The sequence below is a fragment of the Stegostoma tigrinum genome, chromosome 8 (genome assembly GCF_030684315.1).
Source record: "Stegostoma tigrinum isolate sSteTig4 chromosome 8, sSteTig4.hap1, whole genome shotgun sequence".
Classification (NCBI taxonomy): domain Eukaryota; kingdom Metazoa; phylum Chordata; class Chondrichthyes; order Orectolobiformes; family Stegostomatidae; genus Stegostoma; species Stegostoma tigrinum.
In genome coordinates, this window is record NC_081361.1 from 67963156 (window position 1) to 67984903 (window position 21748).

At 41.5% G+C, this 21748-nt stretch overlaps 1 protein-coding gene across 2 annotated transcripts in view; it reads left to right on the forward strand.

Annotated features, from left to right (window-relative positions):
* The first annotated feature begins 273 nt into the window (after positions 1-273).
* plpp3 (phospholipid phosphatase 3) overlaps positions 274-21748 on the forward strand; it is a 154506-nt gene continuing 133031 nt past the window's right edge. For both annotated transcript variants that reach the window (XM_048539285.2, XM_048539284.2), the window contains exon 1: positions 274-814. In XM_048539285.2, the coding sequence (XP_048395242.1) occupies positions 688-814 (127 nt within the window). In that variant the 5' untranslated portion in view covers positions 274-687. The remainder of the gene's footprint in view (positions 815-21748) is intronic.

A 21748-nucleotide genomic window follows, 5' to 3' on the forward strand; every position in this document is an offset into this window, starting at 1 on the left:
AGGTTTCATCATATTGTCTTCATCCGAAAGAAATAATCTGATTGGAGACTTTTATATCTCAGTAAAATTTGGATTTATGGACAGTGTGACCTCGTTATGATACATATATCCTCAATAAAAATTCTAATATAATAGTTTTCATAAACAATTGGAAATCAGCTTCTTTCCCTTAAATATTTTCTGGCATCACTGGGGGCGCTCTAAGCCTGATTGAGGGACGCGATGTGTTTTGAAATTTGTAGGAAATTGTAATCATCATCAGGAAGGGGGCTGAGACTGAGTGGCAACTGATCCAAGTGGGTTACGTTGAAGAACAGTTCAGGAATAAAACAGGAGTCCAAAGCTTTTTGCAAACACACGAAAGAAAGGAACCACATTCATCACATAAGTGCATCGCTGTATTGTGTCGGCAAAAGGATTGTTTTCCTTTTAAAGCGAAACCTCTTCATTCATTCATTTATCCGATACAGAAGAGGATCACAAATTTGTTACTTTCAAAAATTCCTTAGTTTACATATTCGACAGCCAACTTTTCCTTTCGGGACGAAGTTTTGGGCTGAAGTCGCTGAAACAAAAGCACCGAGTTAAGTAATAAGTGGAACGTCCGATAGGAATACCGTAGGCGAGAGACTCTAAAAAAGAAGTTATTTAATCATTTCGGCTGCGGATTTTACAACAGTCCCACACATGCAGAGCTACAAATACGACAAAGCTATGCCTGCCGACAACCGAAATGGTGGGAATTCAACTCTGAGTAATAAGGATCACAAGAAAGTCATGTTAATCTGCTTGGATCTGTTTTGCTTACTTCTTGGTGAGTGCATTTTAGAAGCAACTATTTTAGAAGTAGTACTCCATGCCGTGTTGTGTTTACATATTGTCAGGGGCAGGCAGTAGGTGTTGCCACTGTTCTCTAAATGTTGCTGCAAAAAAAATCAAAGAATTTTTCGAAAATGACGACTAGCTGAATTTAAACCCCATTTAAACACCAGCCCACGCTAAAATGCATTGCACATGTACTCGTAATCAATTAAATTTAAATAGATGTTTTTTTTCACGTTTGGCCGAAGCTTCACACACAAGTCGGTTTTATGAGAACTAGTGTAAGCACATGTCCTCTTAAAGGGGTAACAGAAACCATCAGAATGTTTACATTGTATATGCAGTTATGAAGTTTTGCATTTGATAGTTTAATTTGCGCGTTTCGAATTTGTGGGCATCGTTTGTAGACTGTTGTGCACCTCCTATATAAACACACGGACCTGATATTAACATCTGTTGTAGTCATATCTATGCAGAATTTAATCGTGCAGCACATCCAAAACAGATGTGACCTCGTTTTATTGCATATTCATGCACGGTGTTTATAAACGCCGTATTGCATATTTCATGTAGAAAAAGTTAAAGAGGAAACGGTAAGAATAAATTTTATGGTTAGAATTCCAGATATATTCACAAATCCAAGTTTAACCCTTTAGGAACATGGCATTATTTCATCAAGTAGCACTGCTACCATTGCAAACGACAGTTTATCTGGATACCTGTGTGATTGTACTAAGCTGGCAAGATGTGGTTGAGATTTAAAGACTGTATGTGCTACCATTACCAGGTTACCTTATATAACAGTGCCAAGCTACCGTGGGCTCTGATGATATTGCCTACAGCCAATCAGGCATTTTCAAGTGAATCTCGAAATTGGGATTATTCCTTTCTGTGACAGTTCATCACGAAATGTAGAACGTCAGTGAGAAATAATTGTGAAAAATTAATGTTAATTTGAGCTCAACAATATTTGGCTCTTTAAACTGGTATACTACCATATTAGTGCCTGAATCTGAATATTGACTGCTGGATAAGAGGGAACTGACTGTAATATTTGGTAATATCCTAACTTTTAAACCTACATAAGAGCTCCCAGTAAATTCAAACCTTTGAACTTGCAGGTTTTACGTGATATTTGAAATTAGCGGGTCTGAACTTTTAAATACATTGAATCATAGTGAAAGCTGTGAATTACTGGCAACCACTGATAAAACCAAAAAAATGGATGCTTACTCCTAGGGTCAGTATAATAATAATTGATATGTAATTTAAACAAACAATTCCAATTGTACTACTAATACACATAATGTTATACAATGCCACATGAAGTTCCTGTTTATAAGTATATTTTAACAATTTTGCTAATGGTGAAGCCAGTCTATGGATTTAACATTAAACAACTACTTTTCTGTCAGACCCAAACTCCTGTTATACATTACTATACCTGCATTCTATTACATTTCTAAACCTCGCCAGCAGCCTGGAGGGTACTATCATGCATCTTGTGTTTTCATATTGCTTGGATTTTCATATGGTTAGTACAAGAAGCCAAACGTTCTGTTTAATGTTGAGGCCTGTAGGTTTGTAGTACAAGAATTGTATGGATCTGATGTGTAAATAAAAACCTGGGGATGGTGAGCAGTAGTTCTTATAAACTGCAGTCAATTAGCATGGCCAATTAAGCTAGTCTGATGTGTAAGTTGTACTATTTGAACACTTATTTGAGATTCGGGAGTGGGCTGCAATCACGAACATCTGTATATCATGTTCATTAAAATGTTGGTTTTGGTGTGTGAACCAATCAAAATTATACCATCAAGTACGGGCTGTTGTGGCATAGTGGTAGTGTTTCTGAGTCAGGACCAGTTGTCCAACCAACTGCAGAGATATGTCAAGAACATGTCAGAGCAGGTTAATTAAAAATATCTATGTGGTGCAGTGTTGTGCAGAGGCTGTTGCTAGAAATCTTGGATTGTGTTTTTACCAGAACAATTAGGTTGTTCCCACAAAATTTCAATTGGAAATTAATGGCAAAAAGCATTGGCTTGAGAACCATCTGTGTGTGTATACAATTCACTTGGTGCCACTCATTAAGTTATTTGATGTGATCAATTTTTGCGATTGTGCAACAGGTTATCTTTTATTCCCATGATGCAATCCTTGTTATTGGCATGCTGACTGGAAATAGGGTTGCCAGATAACATATCAGTTGGCAGTTTCCAATAATATAACTCTAGTTGTTTAACTGTTGAAGGAGGGAGAGAGACCCACATGCACAAACTATAAACTCAATTTTTGACAAAATTATAAGCTTATAAGAGTTTGGCATTTGGACCCTGTATGGGTGCAGTTCTGCATTATTGTATAACAAAGCCATATACAATGGAAAATTGCTCCCAAGTATACGTAACATAATATTTCATGAGAAAGAGCAAAGGACATACAAATATACACAGATTGCATGATTTGCTTTCATGTAGTTAGAACAAAATTATTTCTCTTTGTTCTTGGACAAACCAGGTTCTGTTGCCATGATAAGCAGAATCTCATTCCCTTTAACTTGCGCTTTAATTGGTGGTACTTAAAGTAAATATTTTTAAAGATTTCTTTAGAGAGAGGATCAAGAAAAGGTCTCACAGCTTTAACTTATACATAATTTCTATTTAAAATAATTACTGGTTGATTTCTCATGATGGAAAGTTTTAACCTTTTAACTGCTAACATGAAATGGGCAGGATTGTCAGTGACAGTCCTCAAAGGAAACATTGCTCAACATCCATTGACCAAGTGAATGGGACAGTATCACTATGAAGATCTAAAATAATACTACTTGTCTTTAAACATGTTGCAATAGTTTTCATCACTTTTCTACCATTGAGATCACACTGTCAAACATTCAGATGCGGATTTTGTGTGGTGTCCACTTACTGAACATCAATCACTGATCCGATGGAATGTTGTGAAACATTTTTTCAGTAAAGTTCATAATATATCCTATTATGAGAATTCCACCAAAACTGCAAATGTTTTGCATTAAAAAGTAGATAATTAGTCTTGCAAACACAATATCAGAAGCTGAGGATATTTACTTAGATTATTGCATTGCCTTGGCACCTTATCATTCTCAGATGTAATCAAACTCGATTATCGAATCAGAAATTCTTCTCACCAAACAATCCAATGGCTTAGTGCCATCAGATTCTTCCGTGTGTTCACCAATATCTCTGGGAAAGTGAGGCTAAAATTGATATGTGGCCGCTGGCAGCATACTCGAGGCTGTCAAGGGATATCATTACATAGAAATAGCTGCACCAGTAATAAAAAAACTGTTTTAACTATTGCATTGCTGCAGCTTCTTACAATTTCATTAGATGATACAAACTATTCATAGCAATTCTGTCAAGTATCTAATGTTTTTCAATTGATGGGGGTAGAAATGAAAGTGGAATCAGATCGGCAATGATCTTATTGAGTGGTACAGCAGGCTTGAGGGGCCAAATAGTTTACTTCTCATAGTTTGATATAATTGGGCTGACGGAGACATGGCTGCAAGGTGACCAGGGATGGGAACTGAATGTCCAATGGTATTCAGTATTTAGGAAGGACAGGCAAAAAGGAAAAGGTGGCAGAGTGGCATTACTGGCTAAAGAAAAAAAAAACAAATAGTGGGAAAAGATATTAGCTCTGACAATGTGCAGTCTGTATTGGTAGAATTGAGAAATACTAAGGGGCAAAAAACATCAATAGGTACCATTTTTAGACGCCCAAACTGCAGTGGTGATGTTGAGAGTGGCATTAAACAGGAAATTAGAGATGCTTGTGATAAGGGAATCATGGGTGATTTTAATCAGTACATAGATTGGGCAAATCAAATTAGCCACAACACCATAGAGGAGGAATTCCTGGAGTGTATACAGAATGATTTTCTTGACCAATGTATGGAGGAACCAACTAGAGAGCAGGCCATCTTAGACTGGGTGCTGTATAATGAGAAGGAAATGATTGCTAGCCTAGCTGTGTGAGACCCTTTGGGGAAGAGTGACCATAACATGATAGAACCTTCTATCATTTTGAGAGTGAGGTTGCTGATTTGGAAACTAGGATGCCAGACCTTAATATAGGAAACTACGATGATATGACATGTGAGTTGGTCTTGATAGTGTGGGGAGAGTCATGTAAAAAGATGACAGTGGATAGGCAATGGCAAACATTCAAGGAATGCATGGGGAATTGCAACAACTGTTTATTCCTTTCTGTTGCAAAAGCAAAATGGGTAAGAGGGACAATCCATGGTTTACAAAGGGTATAAGAGATAGTATCCAATTCAAGGAAGAAGCATACAAATTTGCCAAGAACAATAAGAAATCTGAGGATTGGGAGCATTTTAGAATTAAGCAAAGAGGGACCAAGGATTGATTAAGAAGGGTAAAGTACAGTATGAAAGTAAGCTTGCAGGGAAGATAATCTTGTGAAGATTTGTAGTTCGGGTTGTGGGTAAGGTTGTCAATTTGCTCGCTGAGCTGGCTGTTTATAGCTCAGATGTTTCATCACTATGCTAGGTAACATCGTGAGTGCTGCCTCCAATGAAGCAATGTTGTTCTACTCCACTTAGTATTTATATGGTCTGGCCTGTTTAGGTGTTTTGTGTTATTTCCGGTTCTTCTTTGCAAGGGTTTGCACATGGGGTCTAATTCCCCAATATCCATGGCCCAATACCCATGATATGCAGGACAATAAAGTGTACAAAATACCTGCAAGGACTGCCAAAACATTACATTGGCCAGACTTGAAGGTAATGAGCCATCAGGAAACATGAACACCCGCTAGCGGCAAAACAACGTGACAAACTTTCTCCATTTCCGTACACTCGGACAACAAAGGCTATTAGTTTAACTGGGATGACGTGACCATCCTTGCCCAAGCCAACCATAGACATGCATGGGAGTTTCTAGAGGCCTAACTCTCTACTCATAATGTAATCAATAAACGTGGAATTAGACCCCATATACAAACCCTTGCAAAAAAGAACCAGAAATGACACAAAACACCTCAACAGACCAGATCAGATAAATACTAAGCAGAGTAGAACAACATTGTTTCATCGGAGGCAGCATTGATGATGTTACTTTGCATGGTGACAAAATGTTTGAAAAATAATCAGCCAGCTCTGTGAGCAAATCAACAACCTCTCTGATTAAAAGCTTCTGTAGGCATGTAAAGAGAAAGAGAATGATAAAGACAAATGTAGGTCCCCTGCAGACAGAAGCAGGAGAATTTCTATTAGAGGACAAAGAAATGGCCGAGGAACTGAAAACTGAAGATAGATGGTTCAGTCTTCACAAAAGAAGACACAAATCAGATACCAGAATTGTTGGAGGATGCAAGATTTAGTGAGGGGGAAGAACTGAGGGAGATCAATGTTAGTAGAGAAATGGTGCTGGGAAAATTGTTGTGATTGAAGGCCAATAAATCCCTGGGGCCTGATAATCTACATTCCAGAGCTCTTAAGGAAGTAGCTCTCAAAATAATGGATGCATTGGGGGTCATCTTCCAGGATTCTATAGACTCCCTGCAGATTGTAGGGTGGCTAATGTCATTCCAATATTCAAAAAGGAAGATGAGAGAAAATGGGGAATTATAGACTGGTGAGCCTAACATCAGTAGTGGGGAAAATTCTTGAATCCATTGGCAAGGATTTAATAGCAGAACATTTAGTAAGCAGTGGCAGGATCAGACATATTCAGCATGGATTTATGAAGGGGAAATCATGCTTGACAAATCTGTTGGAATTGTATGAAAATGTAACTAGTAGAGTTGACAAGGCGGGGCGGGGGGAGACAATGCAGTATATTTGGACTTTCAGAAAGCATTTGACAGAGTCCCATGTAAGAGGTTAATGTGCAAGATTAAAGCACATGGGATTGGGGGAAGTGTATTGAGATGGATAGGAAACTGGTTGGCAGAGAGGAAACAAAGAGTGGGAATTAATGGGTCCTTTTCAAAATGGCTAGTGGGGTGCCACAGGGATTGGTACTGGGACCCAGCTATTCACAACATATATTAATGATTTGAATGAGGTAATAAAATGTAACATCTCAAAGTTTGGAGATGATACCCAAGGAGGGTGAACTGTGTCAAGGATGAAAAGATCCTTCAGCATGATCTGGACAGGTTGGGTGAGTGGGCAAATCAATGGCAGATGCAATATAATTACTACCTGAATGGCTGTAAATTGGGAGAGGGGAGTGTGCAGCAGGACCCGGGTATCCTGTGCACCAGTTGCTGAAGGTAAGCATGCAGGTGCAGTAGGTGGTAAAGAAGGCAAATGATATGTTGGCCTTCATTGTGAGAGTTTTGAGTACAAGAACAGGGATGTGTTGTTGCAGTTGTACAGGGCATCGGTGAGGCCACAGTAGAATATTGTGTGCAGTTTTAGTCTCCTTTTCTCAGGAAGGATGTTCTTGTGATTCATTACCACTGGAAGTAGTCGATACCAAAACATTAAATATATTCAAGAGGCGACTAGATTTAGCACTTGGGGCAAATGTGATCAAAGGTTATGGGGAGAAAGCAGGATTAGGCTGTTGAGTTAGATGATCAGGCGTGATCATGAAGAATGGTGGAGCAAGGGCTGAATGCCCCCCTCCTGCTCCTATCTTCTATATTTCTATGTTTCTGATGATCTTTTGATTCAGGACTTACTCCTTTTAGAAAAGGTATATAGAGGCAAAAGCTTCTCAATAACTAGTTATCTTTTCACTCATTCTAATGTGTACAGAACTAAGACTTCATGGGTCATTCTAATCCATTTCATATCAAGATGGCAATTTTTATTTTGATGACATTTGGATCCAACAATTCCTAATGACACTAAATGAAAGGCAAGCGAAAAAATCTTTGATGACCAATTTTAGGCAGGAAGTCAACTCATCTTGGTCTCAGCATCAACAGTTCCTACTATCCCTGAACCTTCAACTGTGCATCTGTTTTATTAAATGTTCTGCTTTTGACCTTTTCTGAAAATCACTAGCAAAACTTATGTGTGTATTACAAGTTTGATACTGATACCGTGTTGAGCAGACTATAAATTAGTTTCTAATGAGAAAGACCCTGAATATGTTAAGCAGTAAAGCTTTACAGTTGTGGAATGCTTAGGAGTCATGACAGCTGAAGTCATATATATCAATTACTCTATTCATTAGTCTAATTTCACTGTAATATGTTAGCGGAAGTGAAAAATGGAGTAACAGTAGTGAAGCTGATGGTACATAATGACATGATTCACCATTACAGGTGATTGTACAACTCTGTAAATGCTTTTCAGAAAAGCTTGATCACCTGAAAGCGTGATGGTATGAAGAGCCTAAATTTAAGCAATTATTTCATATGTATTCTATTTCTACTGCATTTCTTGCCTGTACTCAATATCTTTTTCCAGGTATCTTATTGATGACTCTTAGATATCTCAATATGAAATAGGAGAAGAAGTAGACCATTCAGCCCATTAAACCTGCTGCTCCATTCAATAAGATCATTGCTGATCTTGTTTTGTTTTGAATTCCACATTCCTATCTACCCCTGATAACCTTCGATTTCTCTGCCTAACAAAAATCTATCCACACAACATAAATAATGCAGGAGGAACTCATCTGGTCTGACAACAACTTCAGAAGAGTCAGACCAGACTTGAAGTATTAGCTCTATTTTTTTCTCTCTGCAGATATTGCTAGACCCTCTGATTTTCTGCAGCATTATCTGTGTTTGTTTGAGATTTCCGGCACTCACAGCATTTGCCTTTATGACGACCTCTCCATCTCTTGTCTTCAAAATGTTCAATGATCCTGATTTAACCCCTCTGACGTGGAGAATTCCAAAATCACACAACTGTCTACAAGATTAATGCTTTCCTCTCGTCTCCATTCTGAAAAAGTGACCGCTCATTTTTTAAATAGTGCTGTCTAGTTTTGGACTGATCCAAAGAAACAAAGTCTTTTTCACATCCACCTTGTCAAAACCATTCAGGAACTTATCTACTTTAGTCGGGGACCGCTCATTCCTCTAAAATCCGGTGGAACCAAGCCCTGTCTGTTCAAACTGTCTTCAAAAAACTCATTCGGCTCCAATCCAAGTACCAATCTAGTAAACCTTCTCTGAACTGTTTCCATTTACATCCTTCAATCAATAAGGAGATCAAAACTGCACACGGTACTTGAGTCATGGTCTCACTGGTACTATACAACTGAAACATAACTCTTATGTTCAATTCCTCGTAATGAAGGGTAACCTTCTTGATTACATGCTGCACCTGCATTTGAATGCGCTTGAATACCTAATGCCTTTTGCACCTCAGAATTCTGCAGTCCTTCTCCATCTAAGTAACATTCTGTTTTCTTCATTATTCTTACTAAAGTGAACAACTTCACACGTTTCCACATTTTACCCCACCTGTCAGAATTTTGCCTACAAGGTCAATGTATATCCATTTGCAACCTCATTGTGTCTTCTTCATAGCATACTTTCCTACCTGACTTGGTGTCAGCCATGATTTTTAGCAATCATGCCTTCATAATGCACAACTAAGTCACTGATGCGCGTTGAACAAATTTGAAGCCCCAGCATACACTCCTGTGGAGCTCCACCTTCCGCTTGCTGCTGAATGGGTGTAAAGCTGTAAATGCATACTTGCTGTTTTCTGTCCTAGAAATCTTCTATCCATGCAAATGTTATTGATTAAATTGTGAGCTTTTATTTTCTGCAATAACCTTTGAGACAAATCAATATATCAAATGCATGCATGTGACAAATGCCCTCTGAAAATCGAAGTACTATCCACAGGGCATGACACTCCTTTAAAGAATTCTAAAAGATTGGTTAAACCATGCTAACTCTCCTTATTAGCTTTAACTTTTCTAACTGTGCAAATATAATCTCTTTAAAGATGATTTCTAACACTTTCGCCATGACAGACATCAAGCCAATTGGCTGATAGACTTCTGGTTTCTTCCTCTCTCCCTCTTTGAATTGAAGGATTATATTTGCTGCTTTCTAGCCTGATGGAGATTTTCCCGAATATACAGAATTTTAGAAAATGAACACTGATACATCTGATATTTCATAGAAAGCTGTTCTCAGACACTAGATTAAAGTCCGCCTGACCCAGAAACTTGTCAATCTGCAGCTCCATTGGTTTGCTGTGTGGCACTTCCCTTGTGACTGTAATTTCACTAAGTTACTCTCTCTCTTCAATCTGATTTACAGCTATGACTGGAATGTTGTTTGTATCCTCTACATTGAAGACAGAAACAAAATGTTGGTTCATTTCATCTACAGATTCTTTATCATTTACTATTAACTGCCCATTCTCACTCGTTAGACCAACATTCACTTTACATCCTCTTTTTCCTTTTAAATACATGTAGATACTCTTGCCATTGGTTTTTACATGCCTAGCTAGCTTCCTCTCATACGATAATTTCTTCCTCATGATTAACCTTTAAGTCATTCTCTGTCATTCTTTATATTCTGACCAATCAACTGACCTGCGCAGAGTTTTGCACTTTTGTTTTTTCCTTACATTTGATGCTTTCACAAACCCGTTTAGTTAATATGGTTGGTGGGCCCTCCCTTTTGAATTTTTTTTATAGCAGGAATATATTTATTCTTAGTATTCGGAAATATCTCTTTTAAATGTCTACCACTGTCCCTGTTCGTCTATCACCTAGCTTATTATGCCGGTTCACTTCAGCTAGCTCTGCTTTTATGCTCACACAGATGCCCTTACTTGGGTTTAAATTGTAGCCTTAGACACAATCTTAGATAACAAAGTGTGAAGCTGGATGAGCAGAACAGGCCAAGCAGCATCCTAGGACCACAAAAGCTGATGTTTCGGGCCTAGACCCTGCATCAGACCCTTCACCAGACCCTTTTCTGACGAAGGGACGAGGCCCGAAACGTCAGCTTTTGTGGTCCTAAGATGCTGCTTGGCCTGCTGTGTATATACAGCTCGACACTTTGTTACCTTGGATTCTCCAGCATCTGCTACTCCCATTATATCTGAGACACAATCTTCTTCTTTTCAAACTGAATGTAAAATGCAGTCATATTGTAGCCACTGCTACCTGGGAGTGCCTTAACTCTGAGGTTGTTATTTGATCCTATACATTACACAATACCAAGACTATCTAAGCTGCTTTGTTGTTAGTTCCAAAATGTGCTGCTTTGAAAAGCATTCTATTTACCCTTCAGAGATAATGGGAACTGCAGATGCTGGAGAATTCCAAGATAATAAAATGTGAGGCTGGATGAACACAGCAGGCCAAGCAGCATCTCAGGAGCACAAAAGCTGACGTTTCGGGCCTAGACCCTTCATCAGAGAGGGGGATGGGGAGAGGGAGCTGGAATAAATAGGGAGAGAGGGGGAGGCGGACCGAAGATGGAGAGTAAAGAAGATAGGTGGAGAGAGTATAGGTGGGGAGGTAGGGAGGGGATAGGTCAGTCCAGGGAAGACGGACAGGTCAAGGAGGTGGGATGAGGTTAGTAGGTAGCTGGGGGTGCGGCTTGGTGTGGGAGGAAGGGATGGGTGAGAGGAAGAACCGGTTAGGGAGGCAGAGACAGGTTGGACTGGTTTTGGGATGCAGTGGGTGGGGGGGGAAGAGCTGGGCTGGTTGTGTGGTGCAGTGGGGGGAGGGGACGAACTAGGCTGGTTTAGGGATGCAGTAGGGGAAGGGGAGATTTTGAAACTGGTGAAGTCCACATTGATACCATATGGCTGCAGGGTTCCGGAACATGCATATTGATTCTAGTAGAAAGTAAAGCTGCAGAAAGAATTTTTGGAGAATTGTAACATTATAAATGAATGCAGTAAATTTCAGTAACACAGGATGCTGGAAAATCTCAGCAGGTCTGGCAAAAATCTATGGTGAGAGAAACAGTTAACATTTTAAGTCAGACTAGACTTCACCAGGCTAGAAACATTAACTTGGTTTCTGTCTGCTTAGATACTGCCAGACTTAGAACATAGAACATAGAACATAGAACAGTACAGCACAGAACAGGCCCTTCAGCCCACGATGTTGTGCCGACCATTGATCCTCATGTATGCACCCTCAAATTTCTTTGACCACATGCATGTCCAGCAGTCTCTTAAATGTCCCCAATGACCTTGCTTCCACAACTGCTGCTGGCAATGCATTCCATGCTCTCACAACTCTCTGTGTAAAGAACCCGCCTCTGACATCCCCTCTATACTTTCCACCAACCAGCTTAAAACTATGACCCCTGGGAAATAGTCTCTGGCTATCAACTCTGTCTATGCCTCTCATTGTCTTGTATACCTCAATTAGGTCCCCTCTCCAATAATAGGGCGACCAGAACTGAACGCAGTATTCCAAGTGCGGTCTATCCAAAGTTTTATAGAGCTGCAACAAGATCTCATGACTCTTAAACTCAATCCCCCTGCTAATGAAAGCCAAAACACCATATGCTTTCTTAACAACCCTGTCCACTTGGGTGGCCATTTTAAGGGATCTATGTATCTGCACACCAAGTTCCCTCTGTTCCTCCACGCTGCCAAGAATCCTATCCTTAATCCTGTACTCAGCTTTAAATTTGACCTTCCAAAATGCATCACCTCGCATTTATCCAGGTTGAACTCCATCTGCCACCTCTCAGCCCATCTCTGCATCCTGTCAATGTCCCGCTGCAGCCTACAACAACCCTCTATACTGTCAATGACACCTCCAACCTCGTGTCGTCTGCAAACTTGCTGACCCATCCTTCAACCCCCTCATCCAAGTCATTAATAAAAATTACAAACAGTAGAGGCCCAAGGACAGAGCCCTGTGGAACACCACTCACCACTGACTTCCAGGCAGAATATTTTCCTTCTACTACCACTCGCTGTCTTCTGTTGGCCAGCCAATTCTGTATCCAGACAGCTAAGTTCCCCTGTATCCCATTCCTCCTGACCTTCTGAATGAGACTACCATGGGGAACCTTATCAAATGCCTTGCTGAAGCCCATATACACCACATCCACAGCTCGACCCTCATCAACTTTTCTAGTCACATCCTCAAAGAACTCTAAGGCTTGTGAGGCATGACCTGCCCCTCACAAAGCCGTGTTGACTGCATTTAATCAAGCCATGCTGTTCCAGATGGTCATAAATCCTATCCCTCAGAATCCTTTCTAACACCTTGCAGACGACAGACGTGAGACTGACTGGTCTGTAATTGCTGGGGATTTCCCTATTTTCTTTCTTGAAGAGAGGAATTACATTTGCCTCTCTCCAGTCCTCAGGTACGACTCCAGTGGAGAGCGAGGATGCAAAGATCTTCACAAGTGGCAAAGCAATTGCATTTCTCGTTTCCCAAAGCAGCCGAGGACAAATCTGGTCCGGGCCTGGCGACTTGTCAATCTTAATGTTTGACAAGATTTTCAGCACATCAGCTTCCTCTATCTCTATCCATTCCAGCATGCACACCTGCTCTTCAAAGATTTCATTCACTACAAAGTTCGTTTCTTTCGTAAAGACAGAAGCAAAAAACTCATTTAGGGCTTCCCCTACCTCCTCAGACTCCACACACAAGTTCCCTGTGCTATCCCTGATCGGCCCTACTCTTTCTTTGACCATTCTCTTATTTCTCACATAAGTGTAAAATGCCTTTGTGTTCTCCCTAATCCGTTCTGCCAAGCCTTTCTTGTGCCCCCTCCTGGCTCTCCTCAGACCATTTTTGAGCTCCTTCCTCACCTGCCTGTAATCCTCTGGAGCTGAACTTGACCCTAGCTTCCTCCACCTTATGTAAGCTACCTTCTTCTTTTTGACGAGAAGCTCCACCGCTCTCGTCATCCAAGGTTCCTTTATCTTACCCGTTCTTGCCTGTCTCAGAGGGACATATTTATTCATCACTCACAACAACTGTTCCTTAAACAGTCTCCGCATGTCTATAGTGCCTTTACCATGGAACAATTGCTCCCAGTCCATGCTTCCTAACTCATGTCTAATCGCATCATAGTTTCCTCTTCCCCAATTAAATATCCTCCCATTTTGCCTAATCCTCTCCTTCTCCATAGCTATGTAGAATGTGAGGCAGTTATGGTCACTATCACCAAAATGCTCTCCCACCACAAGATCTGATACCTGCCCCGGCTCGTTTCCGAGCACCAAGTCTAGAATGGCCTGTCCCCTCATCGGCCTGTCAATGTAATGAGTGAGGAAACCCTCCTGAACACACCTTACAAAAACAGCTCCATTCAAATCTTCTGCTCGAAGGAGTTTCCAATCAATATTGGGAAAGTTAAAGTCACCCATTACAACAATCCTACTACATCCACACCTTTTCCAAAATCTGCCGACCTATGCTTTCTTCAATCTCCCTGCTGCTATTGGGGGGCCTGTAGTAAACCCCTAACGAGGTGACTGCTCCCTTGCTGTTCCTAATTTCCACCCACACTGACTCGGTAGGCAGATCTTCCTCGACAATGGAAGCCTCTGTAGCTGTGATACCCTCTCTGATTAGTAGTGCTACACCCCCTCCTCTTTTTCCCCCCTCCCTATTCTTTTTAAATGTTCTAAACCCTGGAACATCCAGCAACCATTCCTGCCCCTGAGAAACCCATGTCTCTGTTATGGCCACAACATCATAGCACCAGGTACTGATCCATGCTCTAAGTTCATCACTTTTATTCCTGATACTCCTTGCGTTAAAGCAAACACACTTTAACTGATCCCTTGGTTCCTTCCCAGGAAAATCCTTCCCACTAGCTGGTCTACCTCTTGCTATTGCCTCACCTGCATCAACTCTCACCTCTGGTATACAGCTCAGGTTCCCACCCCCCTGCCATACTAGTTTAAACCCTCTCGAACTACTCGAGCAAACCTTCCACCCAGGACATTGGTCCCCTTCCAGTTCAGATGCAACCCGTCCTTCTTGTACAGGTCCCACCTTCCCCAGAAGGCATCCCAATTGTCTACATATCTGAAGCCCTCCCTCCTACCCCAGCTGCGCAGCCACGTGTTAAGCTGCGCCCGCTCCCTTTTCCTCGCCTCGCTATCTCCTGGCACCGATAGTAAACTAGAGAACACCACTCTGTTCGTCCTGCTTTGCAGCTTCCATCGTAACTCCCTGAAATCACTTTTTATATCCTCAATCCTTTTTCTGGCTATATCATTAGTGCCAATATGTAACACGATTTCTGGCTGTTCGCCTTCCCCTTTTAGAACCTTATACACCCGATCGGAGACGTCCCGGACCCTGGCACCAGGGAGGCAACATACCTTCTGGGAATCCCGATCCTGACCACAAAATCTCCTGTCGATTCCCCTAAGTATCGAGTCCCCTACCACGAGTACTTTTCTATTCTGCCCCCTTCCCTTCTTTGCCACAGTGTCAGTCTCAGTGCCAGAGAACTGACTACTATGACTTTCCTCTGGTAGGTCATCCCCCCCCAGCAGTATCCAAAACGGTGTACTTATTGCTGAGGGGAATGCCCACAGGGGATCTCTGCACTGTCTGTCTGTCCCCTTTCCTCCCCCTAACTGTAACCCATCTATCCTTGTCCTGAGCCTTAGGAGTGACCAACTCCCGGTAACTCCTCGAGCAAACCTTCCACCCAGGACACCCAGGTAGTTTCACCCAGCATTCTGTGTTTGTTTCAGGTTTCCAGCGTCCATAATATTTTGCTTTTATTGAAGTAAATTTCAGTGTGATAGAAGCACAAAAATAAATTTTGAAGCCACCTATTTCCTGCTTAAGTTAAATTTAATTGTGAAACATGCAAAATACTTTTACAAGTGTGCACATTTCTGATATTCTTTCTGCACGTGAAGTGTGAAATTAACTGTTGAATTTCTCACATTCCATCTTGTCTGTGGTCTAAATCCTATGGGTAGGGTCTGGAATTATTTCGATGAGGTTCTTCACAACGGTGGTTACAGTTGATAAAGTGATGTTGGCAATGAAATACAGTCAGCCTTGCTCAGAAGTGCAGAACTGTACTGCCTGGACCATCACTGTGGTGGTCAGAGCTAATTGGTGAGTAACTGTTAAACTTGGTAATTGCATAAACTGTTTGGTAGAATTCTAGGGACCAGTTAATTGCATGTGGTCTCAATTGCATGCATTAAGCTGGCTCTACACCTCACCCCTCTTGCTATTTCCCTGAGACACTAGAGACAGTCAAATGTCATAAAGGTCCATAGTAATCAATAACACAGGACTGGTTTCTATCAAACATTGACGGGATTTCAAAAGTCTGAAACTGCATGTTATCATAGAATCCCTACACTGTGGGAGCAAGCCATTCAGCCCATCAAGTCCACACTGACCCTCTAAAGCGCTTCCCACCCAGACCTACCCTGTCTCTGTAACCCTGCATTCCCCATGGTTAGTCCACCCAGACACTATGTTCAAGGACACCCAACCTGCACATCTTTGGATTGTGGGAGGAAATGAGAGCCCCTGGTGGAAACTTGTGCAGATAGGGGGCGAATGTGCAAACTCCACACAAACAGTCACCCAAGGTTGGAATTCAACCAGCAGTTGAGATGTTAATTTAAAAGTTTGCATACCTGTTTAAGTGCACTTAACTGAAATCATGGGACATTTTGGAAATATTCTAGGTTATATTCTTTTCCAAATAATGTTGCTGAAAATGGTTTAACGTGGGTCTGTTTTCATCACAGAATCAGAGAACTCCTACAGTGTGGAAGCAGGCCATTTGGCTCATCGAGTCCACACCAACCCTCCCACCCAGACCAACCCCCTACCCTCTCCTTGCAACCCTGCATTTCCCATGGCTACTCCACCTTGCCTGCACATCCCTGGATACGATGGGCAATTTAGCATGATCAATCTGCCTAACCTGCGCATCTTTGGACTGTGGGAGGAAACCCATGCAGACATGGGGAGAATGTGCAAACTCCACACAGACAGTGGCCTGAGACTGGAATCGAACCTGGGTCACTAGTGCTAACCACTGAGTCACTGTGCTGCCCTGTGGTTGCTTGGATTTTGTGGTGTTTGCTTCCATAGCAGCAAGATTGAACTTTAAAACTAAATGATTGGTATTAAGTTCCTTTGCGATGTATTGAAGATGTGATAAGACACTTTAGTTCATTTTTCTTAACATTCTAAACTTTTGCTCAAGGAATGGATTCAAACTTTGCAGAGATTAGACACCTCTCCCGGTGTGGCAGGTCAAATCACCATTGCAGTTGCTGTTGAGTGAAGTTTGTGAACACACACCAATGTCATAGGAAGATCTCAGATATTCTTTGGCAAGATACAAACATCCTAATAGGAAACCGGGCTTTTCAAACTAAAACAAAATTTCAGTCATCCAGCAAATATCCAGAAGTGTTGCAAAGAATGGTTTGAGTCTTCACTGGTTTAAGAAGGTTAAACTTGATTTTGAGTTGATTGTATGTTTATGAATAGGGTTTTTGAAAGATTTCAAAGACAGTAAGATCTATACGGATGGTTACAGATAATGATGTATTTATGAAAACCAAAGTGTAGGTTTCCTGTGCAATTAGGAGGGCCTCTCGTGTCAAATTCAATTATGTCTGAAAGCTTGATTGTTTTTGACAGTCTCTGAGTTCCCTGATTGCTCTGCTTATTGGCAAGTTGCTGTTTTGGAACAGCCTTTCTCTATATTTTTCCCTGCTCATTAGTACTTTCTTATGTTTTACACTAGCCCTGCATTTAAAAAACAAAAGTATTGAAGGCATTGGTATCCTGTTTCCTTACTTTCAGTTGTAGAGGTGAGTTGCAAACTAATCCAGTTAGATTGGAGGCCAGAAAAATCTTGTTCAGTGTATGGTCTGGTTTGACAAGCACACTAAAATTACCGTTGCGGTTTTGATGATATAGCAAGTTAATCAGTATTTCAACAGAAGAGACCAAATTTTCATCTGAATTGGAGTACGTTCTAGTGTGCCAATAGCCACATTTGACAATTTTTCCAAAGAAATCTGATTTTCCTTTGCGTTCCTGACCCCACACTGCTTACCCTGCATCCCTTTTCTCGTTATGAATACCTAGTGTGCAAAATGATTTGGAACCCTGTTTGAAATGGGGGCAATAATTGACGTTCTCCGACATATTATTTTTGTTTAGCAGTGCGGGACTTATATGAAGCCCATCAAAAGCGTACCCAGTTTGAGAGTTACTGAAGAAAAGCAACAGCCTGTAGCGGATTCAGAAACACTCTGAAAGGAAAGTGTAAAATAAGGGAAAAGCCATTTACATCTGAAGTGAGGAGAAATTTCGTCACTCGGAAGATTGTGGATCTTTGGAGATCTCTAGCGCAGAGAAGGAACTCATTCATTACATTCAAGTCAGAGATTGCCAGATACATCTAGATAATAATGACATGTTGGGGATAGTGTGGAAAATGCTGTTGAGTTAGAAGATCAGTTATGATCTACTTGAATGACAGAACAGGCTCAAAAGGGCTGAATGGCCTACTCCTCCTATGTACTCCCCTAAGCTGGTTAAATAACATCTCTGGTATTGATGGAAGTGACCTGGAATACTGTGGACAGTTTTGATCACCTTAAGTGGGAAGGATCTATTTACAATAGATATGTGGTTAAGTATCTTCAATCTGATTATTTAAGTGTATACACTGAAAGAGATGCTTGTCTTGTTCTCAGAGGTCCAATATCCTTTGTAGACCATGCTGCACAGATGTTATGGTTGATTAAAAATCTTCAGTGCAGAATCTGATGGAAAGTCTGTGGACAATTGAAAAAGCTGGTGATATTTGTTCTCCACGACTGTGAAATACAGACCATCATCCTATTTATTTTTTGATTTTTTTTGGTGAGGAGATTCTAATCTCCTGGTTATACATATTTTTCTTCCTACATCACTGCCATACAGCAGTAGTGCTTATTTTCCCCAGCACCCATTTTGGTGTGTGTGTAGGTGCAGGACACAATGAGAAACACCAGTTGTATAAATAACTATTATCATTCCACCACTAAGAAAAACATCCATGTGGCAGGGAACCAGTGACAAGCAGAGCCCTGGCAGGGACAATGCTCACATGAAACATAAGGTGAAGGGGAGGGTAAGGACTAACAGACTGTCAGTTTATTTAGTTCGACTATTCTTTTTCTCTTGATTAATCAATTGTGAACCACTGAGATTGCCATCATCAAAAGTAGTCGGTCAATCAAATTGTCATTTGGACACTTCTTTTTCTCTTTTTCTTATTTTGCATCTGGTACCCTATCTGGATGGCTTGTGTTAAGCCAGCAGGGATAACAAATCAGAATGACCCTATGCAGTAGCCCCACTATCTTGCTGATTAAGGATTCAGATTGCTGGACTCTATCATGGAATGCAGCAGCTTTAATGATGTAACATGACTGTAATTAAAGTGACTACAAAACCTTTTTACTTTTACACTCTCCACTCTTATTGTGAGGTGAACTGTTTTTCTCTTACAAGTGAAAGTGAGGTTTGAATTTCTGCAAAAGTTCTTAACACAGCCTTTAATAGGGCTGTTCAAAGCAGTAATGCTTTGTAAAGTGTCTGCTGCTGATTTTTTGCCATGCCAGTTCTTTGCTTATCTTCTACTTCTCTCTCTGTTCTCCCCCTTTGCTCCTGTCCCTGAAGACCTGAAATCTCTTTGTCCTTGTTTTCAACCAAAGCAGACTCAACATTTAATGGATCAGCACTCACTATTTCTGCCACCTCCGGTTTGAAGCCATTAGCAAACACATCTTCCTTCCGATTCCCATTTTGGTATCTTGTAGGGACTGTCCCTCAGTAGTCCTTGATCACTCCAGCAAGCTTTCACAATTTAATATACTATAGCTGCTGGTAATAATTCTCCTGTTGGCATTTGGATCTCCCCAAGACCAAAGTTTTGTTCTTTATTTGTTCCATCAGTTTCCCCTTTTGTCAGCATTATTTTCCTTGTACTATTTAATCTCCCCTGTCTTACATATTGACAAACAAACATAGACTATTTCCATTGTACCTTCACCTCCCTCTCTTCTCAAAACTAATGCAGCTGGAGCATTTTCCAGTTCTGATGAAAGGCCAATAAACTTTGGTTCTCTGCCTATCTGGCCTGTTGATTATTTCCACTCAGTGAAGGTGGTAGATTTATTTTATGTATGATTTTCAGATTAGACCATTAGTAAAAATAAGGGTGCAGTTCTAAATAATATCAGTGTAACTGTATGAATCATGGTATGCTCCATAGCACTGTCATGTGAGGACAGAGAATTTATCTTATTGATTTCCAGATTCTAATTTGTTATTTACAAATTCCATACTCTCCCTGTATATTTGTGCCAATTTTTTGAAGGATTTGAGCATTCCCAGACTTGCCGTTATTAGGATTCTCTGGATAGTTTGCAGTATATCATTACCTGCAGCAGGGAAATAGCAAGAATAAAGATGTTAAAATTTGTAAAGCAGATAATAATCATCAAATTAACCATTAAAATTGACCTGATTGTCATTCAGGAAACAAATCTGTTAAGGTACTGAAACCAGTGATAATGGGAACTGCAGATGCTGGAGAATCCAAGACAATAAAATGTGAGACTGGATGAACACAGCAGGCCAAGCAGCATCTCAGGAGCACAAAAGCTGACGTTTCGGGACTAGACCCTTCATCAGAGAGGGGGATGGGGAGAGGGAACTGGAATAAATAGGGAGAGAGGGGGTGGCGGACCGAAGATGGAGAGAAAAGAAGATAGGTGGAGAGGAGAGTATAGGTGGGGAAGTAGGGAGGGGATAGGTCAGTCCAGGGAAGACGGACAGGTCAAGGAGGTGGGATGAGGTTAGTAGGTAGATGGGGGTGCGGCTTGGGGTGGGAGGAAGGGATGGGTGAGAGGAAGAACAGGTTAGGGAGGCAGAGACAGGTTCGCAATAAACAACTGCACCTCCCAGTCGCAAACCATTTCCACTCCCCCTCCCATTCTTTAGATGACATGTCCATCCTGGGCCTCCTGCACTGCCACAATGATGCCACCCGAAGGTTGCAGGAACACCAACTCATATTCCGCTTGGGAACCCTGCAGCCTAATGGTATCAATGTGGACTTCACCGGCTTCAAAATCTCCCCTTCCCCCACCGCATCCCAAAACCAGCCCAGTTCGTTCCCTTCCCCCACTGCACCACACAACCAGCCCAGCTCTTCCCCCCCACCCACTGCATCCCAAAACCAGTCCAACCTGTCTCTGCCTCCCTAACCTGTTTTTCCTCTCACCCATCCCTTCCTCCCACCCCAAGCCGCACCTCCATCTCCTACCTACTAACCTCATCCCACCTCCTTGACCTGTCCGTCTTCCCTGGACTGACCTATCCCCTCCCTACCTCCCCACCTATACTCTCCTCTCCACCTATCTTCTTTTCTCTCCATCTTCGGTCCGCCTCCCCCTCTCTCCCTATTTATTCCAGAACCCTCACCCCATCCCCCTCTCTGATGAAGGGTCCAGGCCTGAAATGTCAGCTTTTGTGCTCCTGAGATGCTGCTTGGCCTGCTGTGTTCATCCAGCCTCACATTTTATTGTGAAGGTACTGAAACCAGTTGCTTTTTACCATGGTACTTTATTTCAAAATAACTTCTTTGTGATTTAGGTTTGGCATACAGGCCATAGGACAAAAACAGAGCCATGTGCCGTATTCATGGACCACAGATCAAACTAGCAATGAAAGGTGAACCGTCTTAATTTGCTTGGTGTACCTCTCAGCCTGGATTCAATGGTAGCATTCATGCCTTCGACTCAGTTTATATGGGTTCAAGCACCACTCTCGAGACTTCAATACATAGTCCAGGTTGATACTAAAGGAGTGCTGCATGTGCTGCCTTTTGGATGGAATGTTAAAGCAAAGCCTTGCCTGCCCTTTCAGGTGAGGGTAAAAGATTGTGTGGTTGGATTGAAGAAATATCAGGGGAG